The sequence below is a fragment of the Salvia hispanica genome, chromosome 4 (assembly GCF_029641045.1).
Source record: "Salvia hispanica isolate PSC_SH4W2 chromosome 4, Shi_PSC_v1, whole genome shotgun sequence".
Taxonomy (NCBI): domain Eukaryota; kingdom Viridiplantae; phylum Streptophyta; class Magnoliopsida; order Lamiales; family Lamiaceae; genus Salvia; species Salvia hispanica.
The window spans coordinates 44243811-44266873 of record NC_142695.1 but is presented as its reverse complement, the minus strand read 5'-3'; the positions used below and the strand labels follow the sequence as shown (position 1 = coordinate 44266873).

The 23063-nt window shown below is 36.6% G+C and overlaps 1 protein-coding gene across 1 annotated transcript; it reads left to right on the top strand.

The window, feature by feature from the left end:
• Positions 1-4005: 4005 nt before the first annotated feature.
• On the top strand, positions 4006-13803 carry LOC148929250 (uncharacterized). Its single transcript, XM_089056768.1, has 11 exons — positions 4006-4107; positions 5505-5967; positions 6934-6990; positions 9284-10175; positions 10302-10398; positions 10453-10931; positions 11034-11181; positions 11251-11524; positions 11801-11868; positions 11998-12088; positions 12290-13803. Exons 1-11 carry the CDS (start codon positions 4006-4008, stop codon positions 13801-13803), a joined length of 4185 nt encoding a protein of 1394 aa, XP_088912894.1.
• Positions 13804-23063: the final 9260 nt, after the last annotated feature.

The following is a 23063-nucleotide window of genomic DNA, read 5'->3' as shown; positions in this document are numbered from 1 at the left end:
CTCTACCTGTTTTATTAGAGACACTAATATCACATCACTTTAATGCTAGAAAATGCGTCAAGCTAAAATTGATGCGTAATTTATCCTGAAGTGGACTGATTGCATAACTTTCTCTGTATATAAAGAAGATCAACAGATCGTCGTAAAAAATTATTATCTCTTGAGTAAAAGTAGAAACGGTATCAGTTAAACATATATAATTAAATTAACGCCATGTGATACATAAACTTTAGATCTGGAATTAGTTTGCACTTTGCATTGAGTTCGTTTTATTTTTTATCTAATTTTAATTTATGAAATTAGTTTAATTAAACCCTAGACATCTACATAGAGTTGGGTTAAATAAGAGGGGGCCAAAATCCATTTGTTTTTGGGTTGGGAAAGGGTAGCTGTCCCTTCTCCAGTCGGCAAACTAAACGACAAAGACGTGGGGCATTACCCCTTTCATTTTTACTTTCTTCATGTTTCTTCCCTATTTTTCATAAAAAAAATTATTTGGCTAAAGAAGGTGTAGTTTGGTAACTTTGGTTACTAAGATAAACTAGCTAGTACTTTTCATTTGGATTATAAATACAGTTTAATTGGCTAAAAGCCTAAAACATTTCCCTTCCAATAAAATACTCTTTAACTTATATAGTAATTTGTAGTTTAGCTACTGTGCACAGATATGAAGGTTGGCTTTAGCTCTTGTGTCTATGTTGGCTTTAGCTCTTGTGCTTGTATTTATTTTTCTACAGAACTTTATTTTTTTATTGTGCTGAGCTTTTGCTCACTACCCTAATTAGTTCGAATATTTTACTTCTATATCAAAAAAAAATGAATGTTACTCAATAAATTATAGTAACTGAAAAAAAGAGCTACTTCTATTTCGATTTTAGCTCAAAATATAAAATATTAACGGTGTTCATATTTACTAGTAGTAACTTTTTACCAACAGGTCATATATAGGCAAATTGATACACTTAACTTATTACTCAAAAAGAAAGTTCATCGCACATCAACATGAAATTATACATACAAATTATATCAGATAAGTTTAGTTTTATACTAAGCAATGTTATTACATCTTTTTAAAGAAAATTTGGATTCTAAGAAAATATAGCATTATCACTCAATCAACAAGAAAATAAAACTATTGGGGTATTAATTGTATACGTTAATCTTGTTTTAGGACTTATTTTAAGAATGAAATAGTATTATTTTCTTAGTATGTTTTTATCAACATCCTCCGTCTCTGGATGACCACTTTTTTTAAATGATATGAGATATTAAGCGAAATTAGTGAGTAATAAAATAGAAAAAAAAAATAATTATTGAGAAATAAAATAGAAAAAATAATAATAGAATATTTTAATAAGAGTATTGAAGAAACAAATCTTATGCTAAATATGATAAAAAAAAAAACATCTTGATTAAGATAAACTGAAAATACACCGTGGATATCTTGAACGAGACGAAATGAGCATTATATTTTATGCAAACAAGATCATCTTCTACATTATGGATTGTGTATTTATGTTATGGATCCATGATCATAGAAGATCACCGGTCAATTCTTTGTAAAATAAGACCGTTTATAGTCCAAATAGATCGGACCAATCTAATGTAAAAGACTGCAATATCTTGTTGGAATCTTGTAGTATATTATTGTCTACAAGGACATTCCAAGTCTAGATGATTCTTAGCCATATATAACCCCATTTAATTTAACCATAATTCATAATCAATTGTTACGCACTTTCCTTTTTAGATTATTCCAACTGATATGATATATTTCTATTTAATTTAACTTTTTTTCTCCCTGATTAATATACTAAACTACTGTTTTTCTTTATCAAATTAAATATTCAATTCTCTTTCTCTCTTCATTTACTATTTGCACTCACTATTTCTCTCTTCAATTAACCACGTTATCCAATACTCCCTCCGTCCACCATTAGGAGTCTCAGTCACTTTTGGGCACTTGTTTTGGAAAAATGATAATAAATAGTTAAAGTGGAGAAATAGTAAAGTAAGAGAAAGAATAATGTTAATAAGATCCTTCTCAACATTATTCTCTATTTTACTTTATCATATTTCTACTTTAACTATTTATTATTATTTTTACAAAAACAAGTGCTCAAAAGTGACCGGGACTCCTAATGGCGGACGGAGGGAATAACTCTTAAAATTTCGTGTTTAGTGCCAACTAAGAAATGTATTATAATTATTCATAAGTACTATCTTAACTAGGATGGAAGGAGTAATAAATAGAAATCAATAATTAATTTATATCAAAAAATCCAAGAAAATTAAGTTATTGAGAAAAAGACTGAAGAACACGAAATTCAACCCCAGATTTTATCTAATTATTTATTCATGTTTATTGTTATTACCAATATTTTTGTTTAAAGAGTTCTAGGATTTGATAGCAGATACTCTAACTGTTCTTTTTTAATTCGCATTATTCATTGTTTACCCTCTAGTCATATCTCTCAAATTAATTTGCATAATTCATTGTTTACCCTTGAAATTAGTGTAAATTAAAATTCATGACAATATGATTAATCAAATCACTTCAATAACATTAAATGTCATACAAATTCAGAAGAAACAAAACACTTCATTTTAGTTTAGTTCAAAAAAGATACAAATCTTTAAAAAAAAATGATGTTGTATTTATATGATATATTATTTAAAGACGTAGTAATATTTTGGTAGGATAAATGAATGAAGAGGGAGGTTCTATGTATAGGAATTTTTATTTAAAATCAAAAAAAATAATTTGAACACCCCCACCCCCTTGTCGTCCCGAGCGCGAGTTCTACAATGGCGCGCTCTACAATGGGCGCCTATGCTGGGACGCAAACCCATCCCGCACACTCCTCCGCCGTCCGTCCCAGCCCATTCACCATGGGTGGACCCAAGTGGAGCCAACAAGGGGCTCAAGCAGGGACGGATCTAGCATTAAGCTAGATGAGGCAAATGCCCCTGCTCATATTTCATTCTTTATATATATGTGTAACCAATTATAGAGATTTTTGTATTAATCTTCCACTAATTGTTCCTTCTTTAATTTTTGAAATTTCTCCATGTATATTTTTGTCCCTCTTTGCTAAGAATTTCTAGATCCATCCTTGTGCTCAAGCCCTCACTAAAAATATTTTTTTAATATTTTTTCCATAAGATTTCTATATTTATTCTCAAATTTAAGTGTAATTAATATGTAAAACCTCTATCAATCATCTAAAACATTCAAAAATATAACTTCATATCCCCTATTCTGCGTCCGCCTCTGCTCAGCACTCCTCACCGTCACCCGCAATGCATGGAATCCTGGAGTGCGGCGCAACATCCCCAAACTCCCCAATTGCAGATGTTATTTTACAACAAAAATAATAAGTAGGAGTAACTCATGCCAAACCAATTGTTGAAAACGTGTAATATTTGAAAAGGCTTCAAGCTTTTCACCTTCAAGTCCTTTGGCTTTTCATGTTTTGTAACCTCCAATTGGTTTATGGTGACCCTTAACGCCAAGACTTTTGAAGTGGTCTATCCTATCCTATAAATAGGTGGGTTTGAGAGATGAAAAACACACCAACAAAAAGCATTCTCTCTTCTCTCAAGTTCTCTACATCATAGTGTGCATCTTAGGAGCATTGCATAGCTCGATTCTCGGAACTCCATCAAGTTCGCCGGTGCCTAGCGGGTTTGAGGTGCTTCTACACGCTAGGAGGAAGTCGTTTTATCTTTGGGGACAATACGCCATTCTGTGAGCACTAGCCTGGGCGTAATTTGTCTTGCGGAAAGAGGGCTTCCCTCGACTCGACTTATAGTTCGGTTTGTTTTATTAATTCCGTTGTAATTTTCATTCCACTTTTATTGTTGTTATCTTCCTTCGATTGTAATAATTAGAGTACCGCCTGTATACGGCTTGGGAATTTTATCCCATTATTTCTAACAATCGCAAGACAAATGATTGTACTCTTCTAAGACAGGATTATACCAATCGAAGTTGGAGGAAACATGAGCTCCAAAGCTGGAATGAAGAAACGAACCGTCGCAATGTCGATGTGCAATGAAGTGGTTAATTCCTTGAGAGCTATTCTCTTGAGAATTGTGTTTATCGTTTGTCATTTGACAAGCAAGACCAATTTTGACTTGGTAGTAATAATTGGGATGCATGTGGTGTTTAATATACCAATGCACATATGGTTCAATATAATTGTGTATTTATTGATGGAGACAATATTGTGCAAATTATTTGAACGTGTTGTTATAAACAACAAAGATCACGAGGTGGTCGCAATGGTCTCCGACGTGGACCATGGTAATAATCCAAATGAATGGTTTATTGATATGGGTGCCACATGTCATGTGTGCTCCGAGAGAAGCATTTTTTTCTACTTACAGATCTGTTGGAGGTAGAAAAGTACGCATGGGAAACCAAGCCTCTTCTGAGGTAGTTGGTGTGGGTAATGTGTTCCTAAAACTAGGATCTGGAAAGGTTCTTACCCTTAAGGATGTGCTGCATGTCCCAGACATCCGAAATAATTTGGTGTCAGGCTCACTTCTAGTAAATCATGGATTTTCACTAGAATCTGAGTGTGAAAAGGTTATATTGACCAAGAATGGAAAATTCATAGGTGAAGGCCACCTAGTGAATGGGCTTTTTGAGCTGAATGTTACAGTCATTCACCGTGGAAAAGGAAAATGCAATAAGGAAGATGACACATCCTCTTATTTGCTTGAGAGCTCTGATTTATGGCATAATAGATTGAGACATGTAAATCTAAATGCTATAAAAAGATTAGTAAATCTTAATTTACTAAAAGTTGATAAGTTTAACTTACAAGAAAGATGTGAAGTGTGTGTTGAAGCCAAAATGGCTAAGCTGCCGTTCCATTCGGTAGAGCGGAGCACAAAACCTCTTGAGTTGATCCATACAGACAGACGTATGTGATTTGAAATTTGTGCAAACAAGAGGTGGTAAAAAGTATTTCATCACATTTATAGATGATTGCACAAGGTATTGTTACCTTTACTTATTAAGAAGTAAAGATGAGGCAATTGAAGCGTTTAAAGACTTAAAAAATGAAGCCGAAAATCAACTTAATTGTCGAATTAAGTGTGTTCGAAGTGATAGAGGTGGTGAATATGTGGCGCTGTTTGCAGAATTATGTCATGCAAGTGGTATAATTCACCAAACCACGGCTCCATATTCTCCTCAATCGAATGGTGTTGTTGAACGCAAAAATCGAACACTGAAAGAGATGATGAATGCTCTGTTGATTAATTCAGGTTTACCCCAGAACATGTGGGGGGAGACTGTGTTAACGGCAAATTATATCCTGAATAAGATTCCACTAAAAAGTAGGGATGTGACTCCCTATGAGTTGTGGAAAGGCAAGAAACCTTCGTATTCATACCTCAAAGTGTGGGGGTGTTTAGCAAAGGTAGAAGTGTCGCCTCCGAAACAAGTTGCTATTGGCCCTAAAACAGTCGATTGCATCTTTATTGGCCAGGCACTTAATAGTAGTGCATATCGTTTCCTAGTCCATAAGTCAGTTGTGCCTGGCGTGGCTGAAGGATCAACGATAGAGTCAAGGAATGCTATATTCTTTGAGAATGTTTACCCTTGCAAGAGGCAGGAAGATCTTTCTAGTGAAAGAATGATGGATGAATCCACTAGTTCTAATCCTCCAAAAAGGACGAGGTTAAGTCCTGAGGATGTAGAACCAAGACGTGGTGAGAGAGTTAAAATTGCTAAGACTTTTGGTCCCGACTTCATAACCTTTATGTTGGATGATGAACCAAAGTCGTTGGCGGAAGCGCTGTCTGGCCCAGATGCGCCATTCTGGCAAGAAGCAATCAATAGTGAAATTGAATCAATTATGAGAAATAACACATGGGTGTTAGTAGACTTGCCAGAAGGTTGTAAGACCTTAGGGTGCAAGTGGATCCTGAGAAGGAAATATAAAACTGATGGTACTATTGAAAAGTACAAAGCTCGCCTAGTTGTAAAAGGCTTTAAGCAGCAAGAAGGATATGGCTTCTTCGACACGTATTCACCCGTTACGAGAATCACTTCCATTCGGGTGCTTCTTGCGATTGCTGCTTTGCACAATCTTGAAATTCACCAAATGGATGTGAAAACTGCATTTCTGAATGGTGAATTGGAGGAAGAAATTTATATGGAGCAACCTGAAGGGTTTGTAGTACCTGGCCAAGAAAGGAAGGTATGCAAACTAGTGAGGTCTCTATATGGATTAAAACAAGTGCCTTTACAATGGCACTTGAAGTTTGACAATGTGATGTTGTCAAATGGGTTCACTATCAACGAGTGTGATAAGTGTGTTTACATTAAGAACATAAATAATGGGTTCGTTATTGTGTGTCTTTATGTGGATGATATGTTGATTATGGGCAGCAATAGTGCCATTATCAACGAGACCAAAAATATGTTGAAAAGAAATTTCGACATGAAAGATATGGGTCTAGCTGATGTGATTCTCGGAATCAAGATTAAAAGGAATCCTGAGGGAATAGCTTTAACACAATCTCATTACATTGAGAAAGTACTTAAAAAGTTTCACTCCTTTGACTGTGTTGCAAATCGAGTGAAGACCGAGCAAGAAACAAGAAAGGAACAATCAAATAAAGAATTGCAGTATGAGAAATTGAATTGAGAAAAACCGAAGAAAAAAAAACTCTTATTGATTGGGGTTGTAGAATGATGATTCTCTATCAATCTACAAGATACAAAACGAGGCTATATATCTAAAGAGCTAAGCCCCAAAACTGCTCTTAACAAACTAAGTTGAAAAACTGAAAACACACCAGCCAACGGCTCTATCGTTACCCATTTCTAACTGACTCTGTGAAGCCTCCAACGGCTCTTTCCTTTCTCAACTCAAAGACTCATGAGCTGTTTCGCCCTTTCAATTCTCACAGACTGTGAGCCAGCTAACACTCCATTGGAACCCAACGTGCATTTGAGTAAGCACACAGGTGAGCCTGTAGCTCAAGAAGAATATGCAAGGATCATAGGGAGTTTGATGTTTATCACAAACTGCACCCGACCAGATCTTGCGTGTACGGTGAATAAGCTGAGCCGATTTACGAGCAACCCAAGCAAGGAACATTGGAAAGCTTTGCGTAGGGTTTTGAGATACTTGAAGTATACATTTAACTTTGAGTTGCAGTAACAAACTATCCCCAAGTACTTGAAGGGTACTGTGATGCAAATTGGATCTCTGATTCAAAAGACTCGTTCTCGACGAGTGGGTATGTGTTCACTGTGGGGGGTGGAACTGTTTCGTGGAAGTCAACGAAACAGACGTGTGTAGCTCGATCCACCATGGAATCTGAGTTTATCGCTTTAGACAAAGCAGGGGAAGAAGCTGAGTGGCTTAGAAACTTCCTAGAAGATATTCCATGTTGGAAGAAGCCAGTGCCGACAATAGTGATACACTGTGATAGCCAAGCGGCTATAGGGAGAGCACATAGTGGCTTATACAATGGTAAGTCTCGACACATTCGTCGGCGACATAATACCGTGAGGCAGTTGATCACAAGTGGCGTTATCGCAGTTGACTATGTAAGGTCAGTGGATAACTTAGCGGATCCGTTAACGAAAAGTTTAAACCGTGATCAAATGCATAAATTGCTAAAAGGAATGGGACTGAAAACCACATTTTAAAAGATGATTATAGTGGTAATTGATACGCCCGGATTTTGCACTGTTTTAAGGCCATTATTTGGTCCGTTTTTGTTATCAAAATCACTCTACATGTCCATTATTTGCATATTCTATACATTTTGGTATTTTGACGTGTTTTGTGAGAAATGTGCATATTTGAGCCGAAAAGGAGAGTAAAAACGCATAGTCTGGAAATCTGGAGTCAGACGGCGACCAGCGACCGCCGCGAAGTTGTACGGCGACCGCCGGCGCCCGGCGGTCAGAGCTATGTGGCGGCCCGCCTCGGAAATTTACGCTAGGAGAAGAGTCTCGCCCGGCGACCGCCGGAGGACATGTGGCGGTCCGCCACCGAAGGGTCAGAGTCTCTGGACTCCAACGCGGCGACCGCCGGCCAAGGTGCGGCGGCCCACTGGAGAAAGGCGGCGAATCCGACCAGCCCTAGATTTGCTCCAAGATTTACCAAACTTTGAAGATCTTTTCCTTCTATGATGAGGAATAATCTTCCCCTATAAATAGGACCTCAAGCTTCATCAAAAGGAGTTTGACACAACAAGAACACATTCATAGAGAAAGAGAGTGACTACTTGCAACATTCATAGAGATCAAAAGCTAGAGTACTTCAATTGTGCAAGGAGTTGGAGAAGGATTTCAAGAACATCAAGAACGACAAGGATTCAACTTACGGGTTTTATTTGCTTTAGTTTTATGTTCAAATTGTTTTCCCTTCAATCTATGTTTTTAGTTTATTCAGTCATGTGTAACTAAACTCATAGGATTCTAGGGATGTGTTAGTAGCAACTTTGGTTATACAATTCTGTTTTCTATTTAATATCCGTTTTGTTTTTACTTTGTTTCTTCCCTAAGTTAATCATGATGCTTCATAATTGAGTGACACAATTATGTATGATTCAATACAACTTGCTTCATAACTGTGACAGAGTTCTAGCGAGTTAGATCCACTTAGTAGACACTACAGTTAGCTTCCTTTAAAACGGCACTGTTAATTGAGAGTGAGGACTTTTCAAGGATCTTAGGAGCTTTTTGGAGTTACGTGTTAGAATTGACAACCCTAATGTTAGTAATCAACGTTTGTATCGCATGAGCATAAGCTAGGTGACTCGTCCTTTTAAAGTATTAACTGTGCTAGGGTATTGTAGTTTGGAATTTGTATAACCATAAAAGTGAAAGCACATCCCTGGAATTCCCCTTATCTCTATACTTTTCTCTCCGTGATTTGCTTGCATTTAGTTGTTTACTGTTTTTAATATTTACTGTTTTCAAAAGTTTCCAAAAATTCTTGTTTCTCCAGATAGTAATTGAGTTCTAGTAGAAGATAGACACTTTGTGTACATCTTCCCCGTGTTCGATACCCGGTACTAACCTTTTGCTATACTATACCTACTCTGTATACTTGCAGGTATTTATAGTGCAAATAAAAAGTGCATCAAGTTTTTGGCGCCGTTGCCGGGGAAGACAATTCACTTTGGAGTGATATCTTCAAACGGATAATTTTACTACTTTGGATTTTAATCGCTTTCATTTTTATTTTATTTTATTTATTTTATTTTATTTTTCTTTTTGTTTTAATGGATTTTCCTGCAGGCGTAGGAAATCCATGTGGTTATTTTGATGAGCAGCATAGGGGATCGCACTACGTCCCAGACTATTCTGATTACTCCTATGATGCACAAGAGTACTGTTCTAATGATTATGAAACATGTGCAGGTATGGAGGATCAACCCCGCTCCAGTTGGGAGGTTCTGTTAGAAGTTTGCATTACTGAGGTTCTCAACCATAGAAAGGTGACGAACAAAAGGTTGGAGAATTTGGAAAGAAATACCAGCGCCTTGGAAAGAGGGTTAGCAAACCTCGCTACTCAAGTCGGGATGCTAGAATTCAACCTTGGGATCTTAGCCACAACCATAGGAAACAGGCACACTCCAGGGTCGCTTCCTAGCCTGCCAGAAATAAACCCGAAAGGAAAATGTCACGCGGTGCAGCTACGCATCGGGACTACATATCAACCTCCGGGGGCAGGAGACCTGGGCAGGAGAGGAAGAGAAATAGAAAAACCACCTGGTACCTTGTCTGTCGATGATGTGCGGCGGCCCGCCGCATTCCAACACGGTGACCCGCCGCGTACACACCAACAGGACGAGGAAGATTCTGGAATTGGCATGGCTGAAGACCCGGCGGTCGCCACGCCTCATCGCGGCGGTCCGCCGGCCGATAAACAGCAAGCAGATGCTCTACCACAAAGCAGTGTCACCATTCCATATCCTCAACGATTGAAGAGCAAGAAGCTTGACGCTCAGTTTACCAAGTTCTTGGAAGCAATGAGCAAAGTCCACATCAACATTCCACTGGTAGAAGCCCTTCAACAAATGCCCAATTACGCCAAATTTTTGAAAGATGTTGTGGCAAAGAAGAGAAAGTGGGGGAAGTACGAGACAGTGGGCCTAACGGAGAGCTGCAGCGCTATCATTCAAAAAGGGTTACCCACCAAGCACAAAGATCCGGGGAGTTTTACATTATCTTGTATTTTAGGGAATGATGTGAAAGGTAAGGCGTTATGTGATTTAGGATCCAGTATTAATTTGATGCCTTTATCTTTTTACAGGAAACTCGACGTTGATAGTATCCGTCCCACCTCAATCACGTTGCAAATGGCAAATCGTAGCACAACAACGCCAATGGGGATAGTGGAAGATGTCTTGGTAAGAGTGGGAGAGTTTATTTTTCCTGCTGACTTCGTTGTGTTGGATATGCAGGAAGACAAGAAGGTGCCTTTGATCCTTGGAAGACTATTCTTAGCCACTGGCGGAGCCATGATAGATGTACAAAAGGGAGAGCTGACATTGAAGTTGAACGATGAAAGCATCACATTTAACATCTACGGTGCACTGAAATTCCATGGAAAGGAGGGGGCAGAAGGCTATCAAGAATGCAGTGTCATACAAATCGTTACCGACTGTGTGGGAGAAGTAGAAGTCACTTATCATCAAACCCAGGATCCTCTTGAATCTTGTCTCATAAACTCATTTACTCCTAATGCTGATTTATCATCTTGTGATGCAAGTGTTTGTGCAGTGGTGACAGAATTGGAAGCGCTACCGGAGAGAATTCCTCAAAAGGGAAATGCATTTGTGCCATTGCGTACCCCCGAAGAAGAGGAAGAAAGAAGGCAGGCAGTGGGAAAACCACGGGGACCACCAAAGGTGGAGCTAAAGCCGCTCCCCGAACATCTCAGGTATGCATTCTTAGGGCCAAGTAACATTTTTCCAGTTGTGGTGTCCGCTGCATTGAATGAAGAGGAGTGTGAAAAGCTTTTGTGTGTGTTAAATAAGTATAGGTCTGCCATAGGATGGTCTATTAGTGATTTAAGGGGGATTAGCCCGACCACATGCATGCATAGAATTTTACTTGAGGAAGGGCATAAACCTCGTGTGCAAAACCAACGTAGACTTAATCCTATCATGCAAGATGTAGTACGAAAAGAGGTAATAAAGTTACTAGATGCAGGGATTATCTATGCAATATCTGATAGTGAATGGGTAAGTCCTACGCAGGTAGTAGCTAAGAAAGGGGGGATGACTGTAGTGCCTGGCCAGGATGGAGAGATGATAGCCACTAGAGTAGCTACAGGATGGAGAGTATGCATTGATTATAGGATGTTAAATGCAGCCACTAGGAAAGATCACTTCCCTTTACCTTTTATTGATCAAATGCTTGATAGATTAGGGGGATATGATTATTACTGTTTTCTTGATGGTTATTCTGGTTATAATCAAATTGCTATTGCTCCCGAGGATCAACATAAGTCTGCCTTTACATGTCCTTATGGTATTTTTGCGTATAGAAAAATGTCTTTTGGGCTATGTAATGCTCCCGCTACTTTTCAGAGATGTATGATGGCTATATTTCATGATTTAATTGAGAAAGTAATGGAGGTTTTTATGGATGATTTTTCGGTATTTGGCAAATCCTATGATCACTGTCTTGAAAATTTGGCTAAGGTTTTGCAGAGATGTGTGGAAACTAACCTAGTTCTCAATTGGGAAAAATGTCACTTTATGGTGAAAGAAGGTATAGTTCTAGGACATAAAGTGTCCTCTGCAGGTATAGAAGTCGACAGGGCAAAAATTGCAGCCATTGAAAAGCTCCCGCCTCCGTGCAATGAGAAGGGAGTAAGAAGTTTTCTAGGACATGCTGGCTTCTACCGGAGATTCATCAAGGATTTTTCAAAAATCTCTAAACCTCTTTGTAAATTGCTTGAGAAAGATGTGAAATTTGATTTTACTTCTGATTGCTTGCAGGCTTTTGAGACCTTGAAGAAAGCTCTAGTGAGCGCTCCCATTCTCATTACCCCAGATTGGAGTCAACCATTCGAGATTATGTGTGATGCAAGTGATGTTGCAGTTGGCTCAGCTTTGGGACAAAAGAGGAACAAGATTTTTAGAGTCATTTATTATGCTAGTAGAACTTTAGATTCTGCTCAAGCTAATTATACGACTACCGAAAGGGAGATGCTCGCTATCGTGTATTCTTTTGATAAATTTAGAGCTTATCTTGTGGGGGCTAAAACTATTGTTTATACTGACCATGCAGCTATAAGGCATCTGTTCGCAAAGAAAGAAGCAAAACCCAGGCTCATTCGATGGATTTTGTTACTTCAGGAATTCGATGTTGAGATAAGAGACAGAAAAGGGTGTGAAAATGTTGTGGCCGATCATCTGTCGCGGTTGGAACATCCGGTGGAAGGAGAAGACTTATCACTTGAAATCAACGAGGATTTTCCCGATGAACATCTGTTTTTCACTCAAGCCACTTTCCCATGGTACGCTGATATTGTCAATTATTTGGCAGCCAAGGTACATCCTCCTGATCTCACTCCTTATCAGAAGAAGAAATTTTATAGAGATGTACGATCTTATTTTTGGGATGAGCCCTACTTGTTTAAAAGATGTGCAGATACTATACTTAGGAGGTGTGTACCTCAAGAGGATTGGGCGGCCATTGTTGAGAAGTGTCATTCATCCCCTACTGGAGGACATTTTGGTGTGCAAAGGACCGCAATAAAGATTTTGCAAAGCGGTTTCTATTGGCCCACCATATTCCGCGACTCTGCTAGTTTTGTTCTTCAATGTAATGAATGTCAGCGCACGGGGGGAATCACTAAGAAGAAGGAGATGCCTATGAATACCATTATTGAGGTGGAATTGTTTGATGTATGGGGGATAGATTTTATGGGACCATTCCCAAAATCAGGAGAGTACCAATATATCTTACTTGCAGTAGAATATGTTTCTAGATGGGTGGAAGCAATTCCAACCAGAACTAACGATTCTAAAGTGGTTACTGCTTTTGTTAGAAAGAATATTTTTTGCAGGTTTGGTACTCCTCGTGCCCTCATTAGTGATGGAGGATCTCACTTCAACAATAGATGGTTAGACAACGTGTTGGACAAATATGGAGTCAAGCATAGGGTCACTTCTCCATACCATCCGCAGGCGAATGGACAAACGGAATTAGCAAACAGAGAGATCAAGTCGGTTCTTCAAAAGACGGTGAGTGTGAACAGAAAAGATTGGGCACTTCGGTTGGAAGATGCGTTATGGGCTTACCGCACTGCCTACAAGGGTCCCATAGGTATGTCTCCTTATCAACTTGTGTTTGGAAAGTCATGCCATTTGCCTCTTGAGTTGGAATACAGGTCGTATTGGGCAATCAAGAAGTTGAATCAAGATTTTCAAAAGGCCGGTGAGGAAAGACGTCTTTTTCTTAACGAGATGGACGAATTTCGAATGGAGGCTTATGATAGTTCATCCATCTACAAGGAGCGAATGAAGGCTTATCATGATAGGATGATCAGTCCAAGAGAGCTCACCTTGGGGGATGTGGTTTTGTTGCATAACTCGAGACTATCTTTGTTTCCCGGGAAGTTGAAGTCCAAGTGGACTGGTCCATACATAATCAAGAAAATCTATGATAGTGGAACAGTTGAGTTACTAGCCCCGGATGGACAGTTGTTTCAAGCAAATGGTCACCGTGTTAAGAAGTATTACAGTGCAGACAAAGTGTTAGATGAAGAGGTTGGTCTCGAAGAGCCACCCAAGGAGTGAAAAAGGGGGGGTAAAAGTCAAGCTAATGACTCTAAAGGAGCGCTTGTTGGGAGGCAACCCAACAATTTTTGCTTTAATTTTAAGTATTTTTGGTTTTGGTTTAATTTTGTGCTTTGCAAAAATTTTCGCAGGTTCTGACCTCTCCGTGGCGACCGCCGCAAGCTCTGCGGCGGTCCGCCACCTGAACGCTGGAAAGCATCTTTGACGTGCGGCGACCGCCGAACAGCTGCGGCGGACCGCCACCTGGGCACAATTTTCCAGCGCGATTTTTTGAAATTCTTCGAATTTTCGCCCCGCTCAACCTCTACGCGAAATTTTTCAGGGTACGTTTTTGTTTTCAGTAGTATACTCACGTCCCTACCGACTCTACAAACTTATTTTACACTTTGTTGTAAATAAGTTTGGGGGGATGAAGTGGTGGACCGTGAGTTTAGGGTTTTCTTTTTGTTGTTAGTTTGTTTTTGCTTTAATTTTCCAAAAACCCGTAGGAGATTTTTGTGTTCTAAAAATGTTTTCTTGAATCCATGTCATGAACATAACATGAAGAACTTAGAAACACGCATGCTTAGGGACACATTAGACCGAGTTGCCAATGATATTATATTCCATCTATGTTTAAGTGTGGCTTAACGTTTTGATATGATGGTTGGGTGAAAAGGTGCATAATTAGTGAATTGCTTGTTCGCCTTGAATCGTGCTTTTACCTTGTGAGATTTGAGCCTTAAATTCTTTCTTGTGTGATTTATCTGTATGCATGTATATGTTTCTAGAACTTGCTCCTAGTCTACCTAAGTTTACATAGTGTTTAAGTTGATTTAGGAGGATGTTAGGCCGTCTTTTCTTAGCTACTTTTATATCCAAAATTTTCGACCCTCTCAAATTTTTCCTTTGGAGCCAATTTTGAGCCTTTGAGCCTTTTCTTTGGAAGCCAAAATAAATGGGGGGACAATTCCTTGGGTTAGTATAGTTTTTGTTATCTTCTTTTGTAAAGGAATTGGAGAGATAAGGAGGAAAGTATAAAAAGTAGTGTGCTTAATATTAAGAAAGTACAAGTTGTGAAATTGAGAAAAATTCCAAATATGTGCTTGATCTTAGGAAAAAAAAGAAAGGATGTGTAAAAAAAAAAAAAAAAAATATGTGAAAGGTTGTGAAAAGAAAATAAAATCAAAGGATTGAAAGTAAATTGAAGGAGAAAAATAAAGTGTTAGAAGTGCCTTAAGTTTTAGAAAAGTGGAGTCATCTTAACTCTACTTGGGATATTTTTATATTTAGGTCACTTTTTAGCCAAATATTCCTCACCTACCAAAGAGCCTACGTTACAACCGAAAAGAAAGACCTTTCGGACTTTTGATGCTTAATCACATTGAGTAGAGGAGGGATTAGACTTTGAGCAAGCCTATGGTAAACTTTGCATGATGCATGATTTGAGTGATTTACACTTTACCTTTATACACTTTGAGAGTGAGAGAAAGAACACTTCCCATCTTTGGAAGTTTGCCACATGTGAGTGCTTGAATTCAAGGTGTTCCACGAGTTAGTAATGAAAGTGCACTATTAAGCCTTGCTTGATTTGATTGTGTTAATCCATGCTTAATCTATTCTTTCATCTTTTGAGGCAATTATGACGTCTACTCCTTGTGCATTCCGTGCGTCTATTATTGCGTCTTTAGTGTTTTGTTCGAGGACAAACAAAAATGTAAGTTTGGGGGAGTTGATACGCCCGGATTTTGCACTGTTTTAAGGCCATTATTTGGTCCGTTTTTGTTATCAAAATCACTCTACATGTCCATTATTTGCATATTCTATACATTTTGGTATTTTGACGTGTTTTGTGAGAAATGTGCATATTTGAGCCGAAAAGGAGAGTAAAAACGCATAGTCTGGAAATCTGGAGTCAGACGGCGACCAGCGACCGCCGCGAAGTTGTACGGCGACCGCCGGCGCCCGGCGGTCAGAGCTATGTGGCGGCCCGCCTCGGAAATTTACGCTAGGAGAAGAGTCTCGCCCGGCGACCGCCGGAGGACATGTGGCGGTCCGCCACCGAAGGGTCAGAGTCTCTGGACTCCAACGCGGCGACCGCCGGCCAAGGTGCGGCGGCCCACTGGAGAAAGGCGGCGAATCCGACCAGCCCTAGATTTGCTCCAAGATTTACCAAACTTTGAAGATCTTTTCCTTCTATGATGAGGAATAATCTTCCCCTATAAATAGGACCTCAAGCTTCATCAAAAGGAGTTTGACACAACAAGAACACATTCATAGAGAAAGAGAGTGACTACTTGCAACATTCATAGAGATCAAAAGCTAGAGTACTTCAATTGTGCAAGGAGTTGGAGAAGGATTTCAAGAACATCAAGAACGACAAGGATTCAACCTACGGGTTTTATTTGCTTTAGTTTTATGTTCAAATTGTTTTCCCTTCAATCTATGTTTTTAGTTTATTCAGTCATGTGTAACTAAACTCATAGGATTCTAGGGATGTGTTAGTAGCAACTTTGGTTATACAATTCTGTTTTCTATTTAATATCCGTTTTGTTTTTACTTTGTTTCTTCCCTAAGTTAATCATGATGCTTCATAATTGAGTGACACAATTATGTATGATTCAATACAACTTGCTTCATAACTGTGACAGAGTTCTAGCGAGTTAGATCCACTTAGTAGACACTACAGTTAGCTTCCTTTAAAACGGCACTGTTAATTGAGAGTGAGGACTTTTCAAGGGTCTTAGGAGCTTTTTGGAGTTACGTGTTAGGATTGACAACCCTAATGTTAGTAATCAACGTTTGTATCGCATGAGCATAAGCTAGGTGACTCGTCCTTTCAAAGTATTAACTGTGCTAGGGTATTGTAGTTTGGAATTTGTATAACCATAAAAGTGAAAGCACATCCCTGGAATTCCCCTTATCTCTATACTTTTCTCTCCGTGATTTGCTTGCATTTAGTTGTTTACTGTTTTTAATATTTACTGTTTTCAAAAGTTTCCAAAAATTCTTGTTTCTCCAGATAGTAATTGAGTTCTAGTAGAAGATAGACACTTTGTGTACATCTTCCCCGTGTTTGATACCCGGTACTAACCTTTTGCTATACTATACCTACTCTGTATACTTGCAGGTATTTATAGTGCAAATAAAAAGTGCATCAGTAACCCAACCATACGATTGGAGATCCCATGGGCTTGGTTCAATGGGAAAACAAAGCTATATGACTCTAGTTGTAACACTCGGAAGATATTTTATCTTCGCTCATTCTTTAGAAAGCATTGAGTGTTGTAACCTGTATGTGGTAAGAGGCTAAATTTTGACTTTTAATGATTCTTAGAAGCCTCAAGGAGGTGGGTACTGCAGGATACCCGGAAAAGAATCACCTATGTAAGTAAAGAAGTGTGGGCCGCTTCAACATGTGAATCACTTATGAATCCAAAGTGGTGTTCCATGGCCAATAAAGGACACAAACGTGAGAACTGATGAGTTTGTAAATAGTATTGTGTCAATATTATTGTCTCGGTATACACCAAGGAGGAATGGTTCAAGGCATCACGTCCACCAGGCCGCCGGTATGCCCGATAGTGTTGACTATGGAAAGTTCAAAGCCCCAAGCTACTATTCCAAATGCAATATTGTTTCTCGAGAATTGAGCAAGAGTCTGCATGCATGCATACACGTCTTGTGTTGGTTTGAGCTTGCAGTGCTCTAACCAATGTGGGGGATTGTTGAAAACGTGTAATATTTGAAAAGGCTTCAAGCTTTTCACCTTCAAGTCCTTTGGCTTTTCATGTTTTGTAACCTCCAATTGGTTTATGGTGACCCTTAATGCCAAGACTTTTGAAGTGGTCTCTCCTATCCTATAAATAGGTGGGTTTGAGAGATGAAAAACACACCAACAAAAAGCATTCTCTCTTCTCTCAAGTTCTCTACATCATAGTGTGCATCTTGGGAGCATTGCATAGCTCGATTCTCGGAACTCCATCAAGTTCGCCGGTGCCTAGCGGGTTTGAGGTGCTTCTACACGCTAGGAGGAAGTCGTTTTATCTTTGGGGACAATACGCCATTCCGTGAGCACTAGCCGGGGCGTAATTTGTCTTGCGGAAAGAGGGCTTCCCTCGACTCGACTTATAGTTCGGTTTGTTTTATTAATTCCATTGTAATATTCATTCCACTTTTATTGTTGTTATCTTCCTTCGATTGTAATAATTAGAGTACCGCCTGTATACGGCTTGAGAATTTTAGATATTATATATATGTCTATACTTTTAAATTAAATGCATAAATAAATAATACGTCTTCCTTCGATTGTTATCTTCCCTATATTATATATATGTCTATACTTTTAAATTAAATGCATAAATAAATTACATTTTTTTCTCAAATAAACCAATTTTTGGTTGTACAAAATTTAGTTGCATAGCTTTATTGAGAATTTTATCTCATTATTTCTAACACCACCAACATGTAATTAGAAAAGGAAAATGGACAAGTTTGAACGAATATACAATACAATCCAATTTCAATTCACTCTACTTCGTACGATTGCCCCCTATCAATTAATCAATATAAATGCGTATTTAGTCAACATAACTACAGTGTTTGTGAACTGCAGTCTGCAACCCTGCCTGCTGTAATTACTTGGGCTTTGTATTTTTGAAACAATCCAATAATGATTAAATTTATTATGTATTTTTATTATTGTTGAGTTTGACTTGTAACCACCATCAGTTTGTTCCAATAAATGCTAACAATAACATAGCTCGAACCAGAAACACCGATACTATATAATCGCGTTTTGAGAATCCCGACGCTAACACTTCAATGACAAGAAAATTTTCTGAATATTAGTTTAACAATTAATTATAGATGTATACCACTTACTAGATAGTAGTACAATATTTCAAATTATCATGCTAACATTGTCTTATATATTGACCCGAATACTAGTAGAGTGGTCCATTCTATTTTACTTTCGATGATGATATATCTAGTATAATCGTAATCAGAATATTTTGAAGTACAGATTCAGTTACTTGGAGGAAAAAAGGTACGGAACTGGTAAAAAAGTACGTGTGGAAAAGGGTTTATTACATGAATTAACTCAAAAGTCAGAAACTATTGTTCAATACTTATAAGACACTAACATCTTTTATAGTTTCAACTAATTATAAGAATCGGTGAGATTGTGTCCATATCATATACACTAATACTCCGCCCTCAATCTCAAATTAATTGAGTCGTATTTTATTTTAAATTATTATAAGTAACTTGAATTATTTTTATTTGACATTATACTTCTATGTCCCAGATAATTCGTCTCACTTTGATCGGGCACGGATTTTAAGAAATGTAATAAAAAATGAGTTGAAAAAATTAGTGGAATGTAGATCCTAATTTTATATATTAGTTTTATAATAAAATATGAGTAGGAATGAGTTAGTGGAATATGGGATCCACTACCAAAAATGGTAAAAAAGTGAAATGGAACAAATTATATGGGATAGACCGAAATAAAAAAATGAAACAAATTATCTGGGACGGAAGAAGTATCACATATTTTATTCTATTTTTCCTCTCCTACTTTATTTTTTTCCCTTCCCCATTTAATTATGCATCCACTTAATCTTTATATATTAATTTATTAAATATAGTGCTCAAAATTTCTTTTCATCACACGTTACATTACTAACAACATGAGTCTCACTATTTCTTTTCTCTATTACTCATACTTACCATTCACAAATAATTAATCCAGGCACAATTACTATAGAAGCTATACACATAATCACTGGAGGATGATCAATTGCTAATTTTCATAAGTTTCTAACTCTGCTAACTCATCAACTCAGTTTATTAAAAATATCAGCACGATGACAGTAAAACGTCAACACATAATTTTGTTGACATTTCAATATACCGTGTTGACATTTTAATGTTATCGTATTGACATTTTTAATACACTGCGTTGATGAATTAGCAAAGTTAACAACTTAAAAAGTTACTCCCTCCGTTCCATAGTAATAGGGGCGTTTTTCCATTTCCGTCCGTTCCATAGTAATAGAGTCATTTCTCTTTTTAGTAAAAGTCAACACATTTTTCCACGTCTACTTTACTCTCTCTTACTTTTTTCTATCTTCATCTCTCTACCTTTTTCATTTTCCACTGTATTCTCTCTTTACTTAATTCACCTAACCCAATTTTTCTTAATCTCTGTACCGAAAAGTTTTGTCTCCATTACTATGGAACGGAAGGAGTACAATATAATACAACCCTATAATCACTTATATAACTCAAAAACCTAATTTTTTTGTATCCTTATTAAATCCCTAGATATTCACTACAATTAATTTGTTATTACACGACTACAGAAAATTCACAAAGAATCATGTAAAAGCTCAAAAGAGTAATTTATCATTAACTACTCGTTAATGAATGACTAACCAAATTATATACAAACTTCTAAATCTTTTGATACTAATTCTATAACTTTCTACTGAAAGGTCTCGTAGAACAAAATTCTCATTTGAAGCCCAGTTTCACATCTAAACTCTTAAATCCGGCCTTTTAGCTATTCAATAGATGGAAAACATAACACGCGCGTTGCAAATATTCTTAATAATCTTCTATTTTAGATTCAAAAAAATAAATTAAATCATAGTGTAAAAACATGATAACATAATTTTGAATTTACTACATCATTTTATTTTTGGTCAAATTAAACTAGCAGTATGTTTGTCAAAGCGGTAGTCCACCATTACATTTTCCCCACCACTATCAGTCTTAATTTTGCCTAATTTCTATTGATGATTTAAAATCGTATAAATTGTAAATCTCATAATTTTTGTATTTAGAGATTTAAGAGTGAAATAAAAATGGCCCCTAAACTTCACCATTTGCATGTATGTGGTCCCGGACTTTAAGAATATCACCTGCAGTCCTTGGATTTTGATGTTTGTATGTTATTGATCATTGCGCACCTTTTTTATTTTTTCGGACTGAAATGCCCCTAAACTATTGGATAATATTTTACTACTTTTTTATCAACTCATTCATGTTGGCACACTTTAAGAATAGTTTTATTTTCTATATTTTGAGGTGATAAAGAAAAGTATAGAAAATGAATTGAAAATTTTGAGTGTATCAATATAAATGTGTTAGTTTAAAAAACGTATAGAAATAAAATTATTCAAATGCTAAATAGAGTGAGAGTGAGAGAGGATGAGAGAGAGGAAAACTAAATGTGCCAAAATAAATGAGTTGATAAAGAAAAGTATGAAAATGTCCTCCGTGAGTTGAGGGGCATTTTAGTCTAAAAATGAAAAATGTGCAAAAAGACAACAAACATGAAAAAATAAAAAAGTCTAGAGACCGCAAATAATATTTTTAAAGTTCAAAAACTGCATGCGTGCAAACGGAATCCATAGCCTATTTTTATAGTTCACTCAAGATTGAAAGATGTATTGTTAAACAGAGTAAAAAAAATGATACTCACGACTTATTACAAAACTACAATTAACTCAAAAAATAACAAATTCACACGTAAAGAAAGTAAAACACTTAATTTGTAGAATCAAAAACTTTGTTTTGAGCAAATGTATGAAACTAATATGGGAATATATTTTAAATTGTCACACTTTCATTTACGGTCTCAAAAAAGTATCATATTTTATTTTTTAATAAAATTCTCTCTAACATTAATATATAAAAATATAATTTCTCTTTTTCATTTAAACAGAAAACAACATTTCTTAAAATCTCAAGTGTCATATATCTCTAGATGGATGAAGTGTCAAAATTTCTACGGGAGATTAATTCATTCACAACTATTCATGCTTCCAAAAACGTGAGAAGAGTCTTATTAATGTGGCAATATCCACAAAATGTGGATTCCGTGTGATATTCCAATTCCATATGAAAATGACACCCATCACTAATACTATAAAAAATTAGTGCTTAATATAATCGCAAGAAGAAATAAATAGCAGTATTAAATAGCCCTATGTGTATAGTAGCTTTATATTTGAATCCATAATCCCATTACTATCAAACTAGTCAAATCAGAAATATTGTAGCATTAAATTTTCCTACAATCAGCTAATACATTTTAAAATAGATCGTGGTTTATGTGATGTGATTGGCTTGCATGATACACACAATTAGTAGTAAAATATTTCCTATTATTTGAATTATTGGCGCAGAATGATAGGATCCGGAACGGATACTACTTTTTTTTATGTTACTTTTTAACTCTTTGCTAACTGCAAAGTGGATGGGAAATTGGGAATTGATATCTTTCAGTCATAATGGTAAATTATTTTTATTAAGTAGTACAATGATTCTCATACATTTTGTGATGTAAAAGTTACTATGTATGAATTTATATAATAGTAAAAGGGAAATTTGTAATACAATATTGATAATGAACTCGATATTGTGTTATAATACTGTAAATTTTTTTAATCTTTAATGTTATGTCGATCCTTTAATATCAAAAATCATAAAAAAAAATTGAATATTATGGAATCCTCTCAATTTATTACTCCCGCCGTGTCCTAAAAATAGAAACTTTGAAAACGGCACGAATTTAATGCAAAATTGGTAAAGTATGAGAGATGAAGAGTAAAACTAGTTAAAATAAGAGCGATGAAGAGAAAAAGTTGTGGAGCTAGTGTTAGTGGATTGTGTGGAGTAAATGCAAAGTTTCTACTTTTAGAAACAGACCAAAAATGACAGAAGTTCTATTTTTAGAAAATGGAGAAAGTATGATTTTAATAAGATTTCAATTGCATATCTTCAAACGAAGAAATTTACACGAAAAATGTACGATATGACATGTTCTTCATTTCATTGCATTAGTCTTGTGCCTTAAGTTAATATACACAATGACCAAAGTTCAATATAATATCGAAAAATGTTACATTTAAGTGTGTTCCCAAATTTGAGAGTTATGATATAATGAAGTTTAATGTGTTACGTTGATTAATGACACAAATACATAGTATACAATGACCTTAGTGCAATATATAACAATAGAATCATATACATTTGTTTGTGAAACGTGCAAAATGTCAAAACTATATTGTCTATTAACAAAATGAAATTAACTATGACCATTATTCGCAAAAAATTATGTACGTACCAAATCGAGTTATTATAATAGGTACTATGAGTTAATCATTTAATTAAAACTAGTTTTCATGCCCCGTGCAATGCACGAACCAAATTTTTTTTCTCATACTAATTTTATATTGTCAACTAACCAATTAACATGAGAAAGA

Excerpts from the sequence above, each read along its gene's own strand:
- LOC148929250 (XM_089056768.1), top strand. The coding sequence starts at position 4,006 with ATGAGCTCCAAAGCTGGAATGAAGAAACGAACCGTCGCAATGTCGATG. Across the intron at positions 10,176-10,301 it reads AGCGCTATCATTCAAAAAGG|GAAACTCGACGTTGATAGTA; the intron begins GTTACCCACCAA and ends ATCTTTTTACAG. Across the intron at positions 11,525-11,800 it reads TGCCTTTACATGTCCTTATG|GTATAGAAGTCGACAGGGCA; the intron begins GTATTTTTGCGT and ends TGTCCTCTGCAG.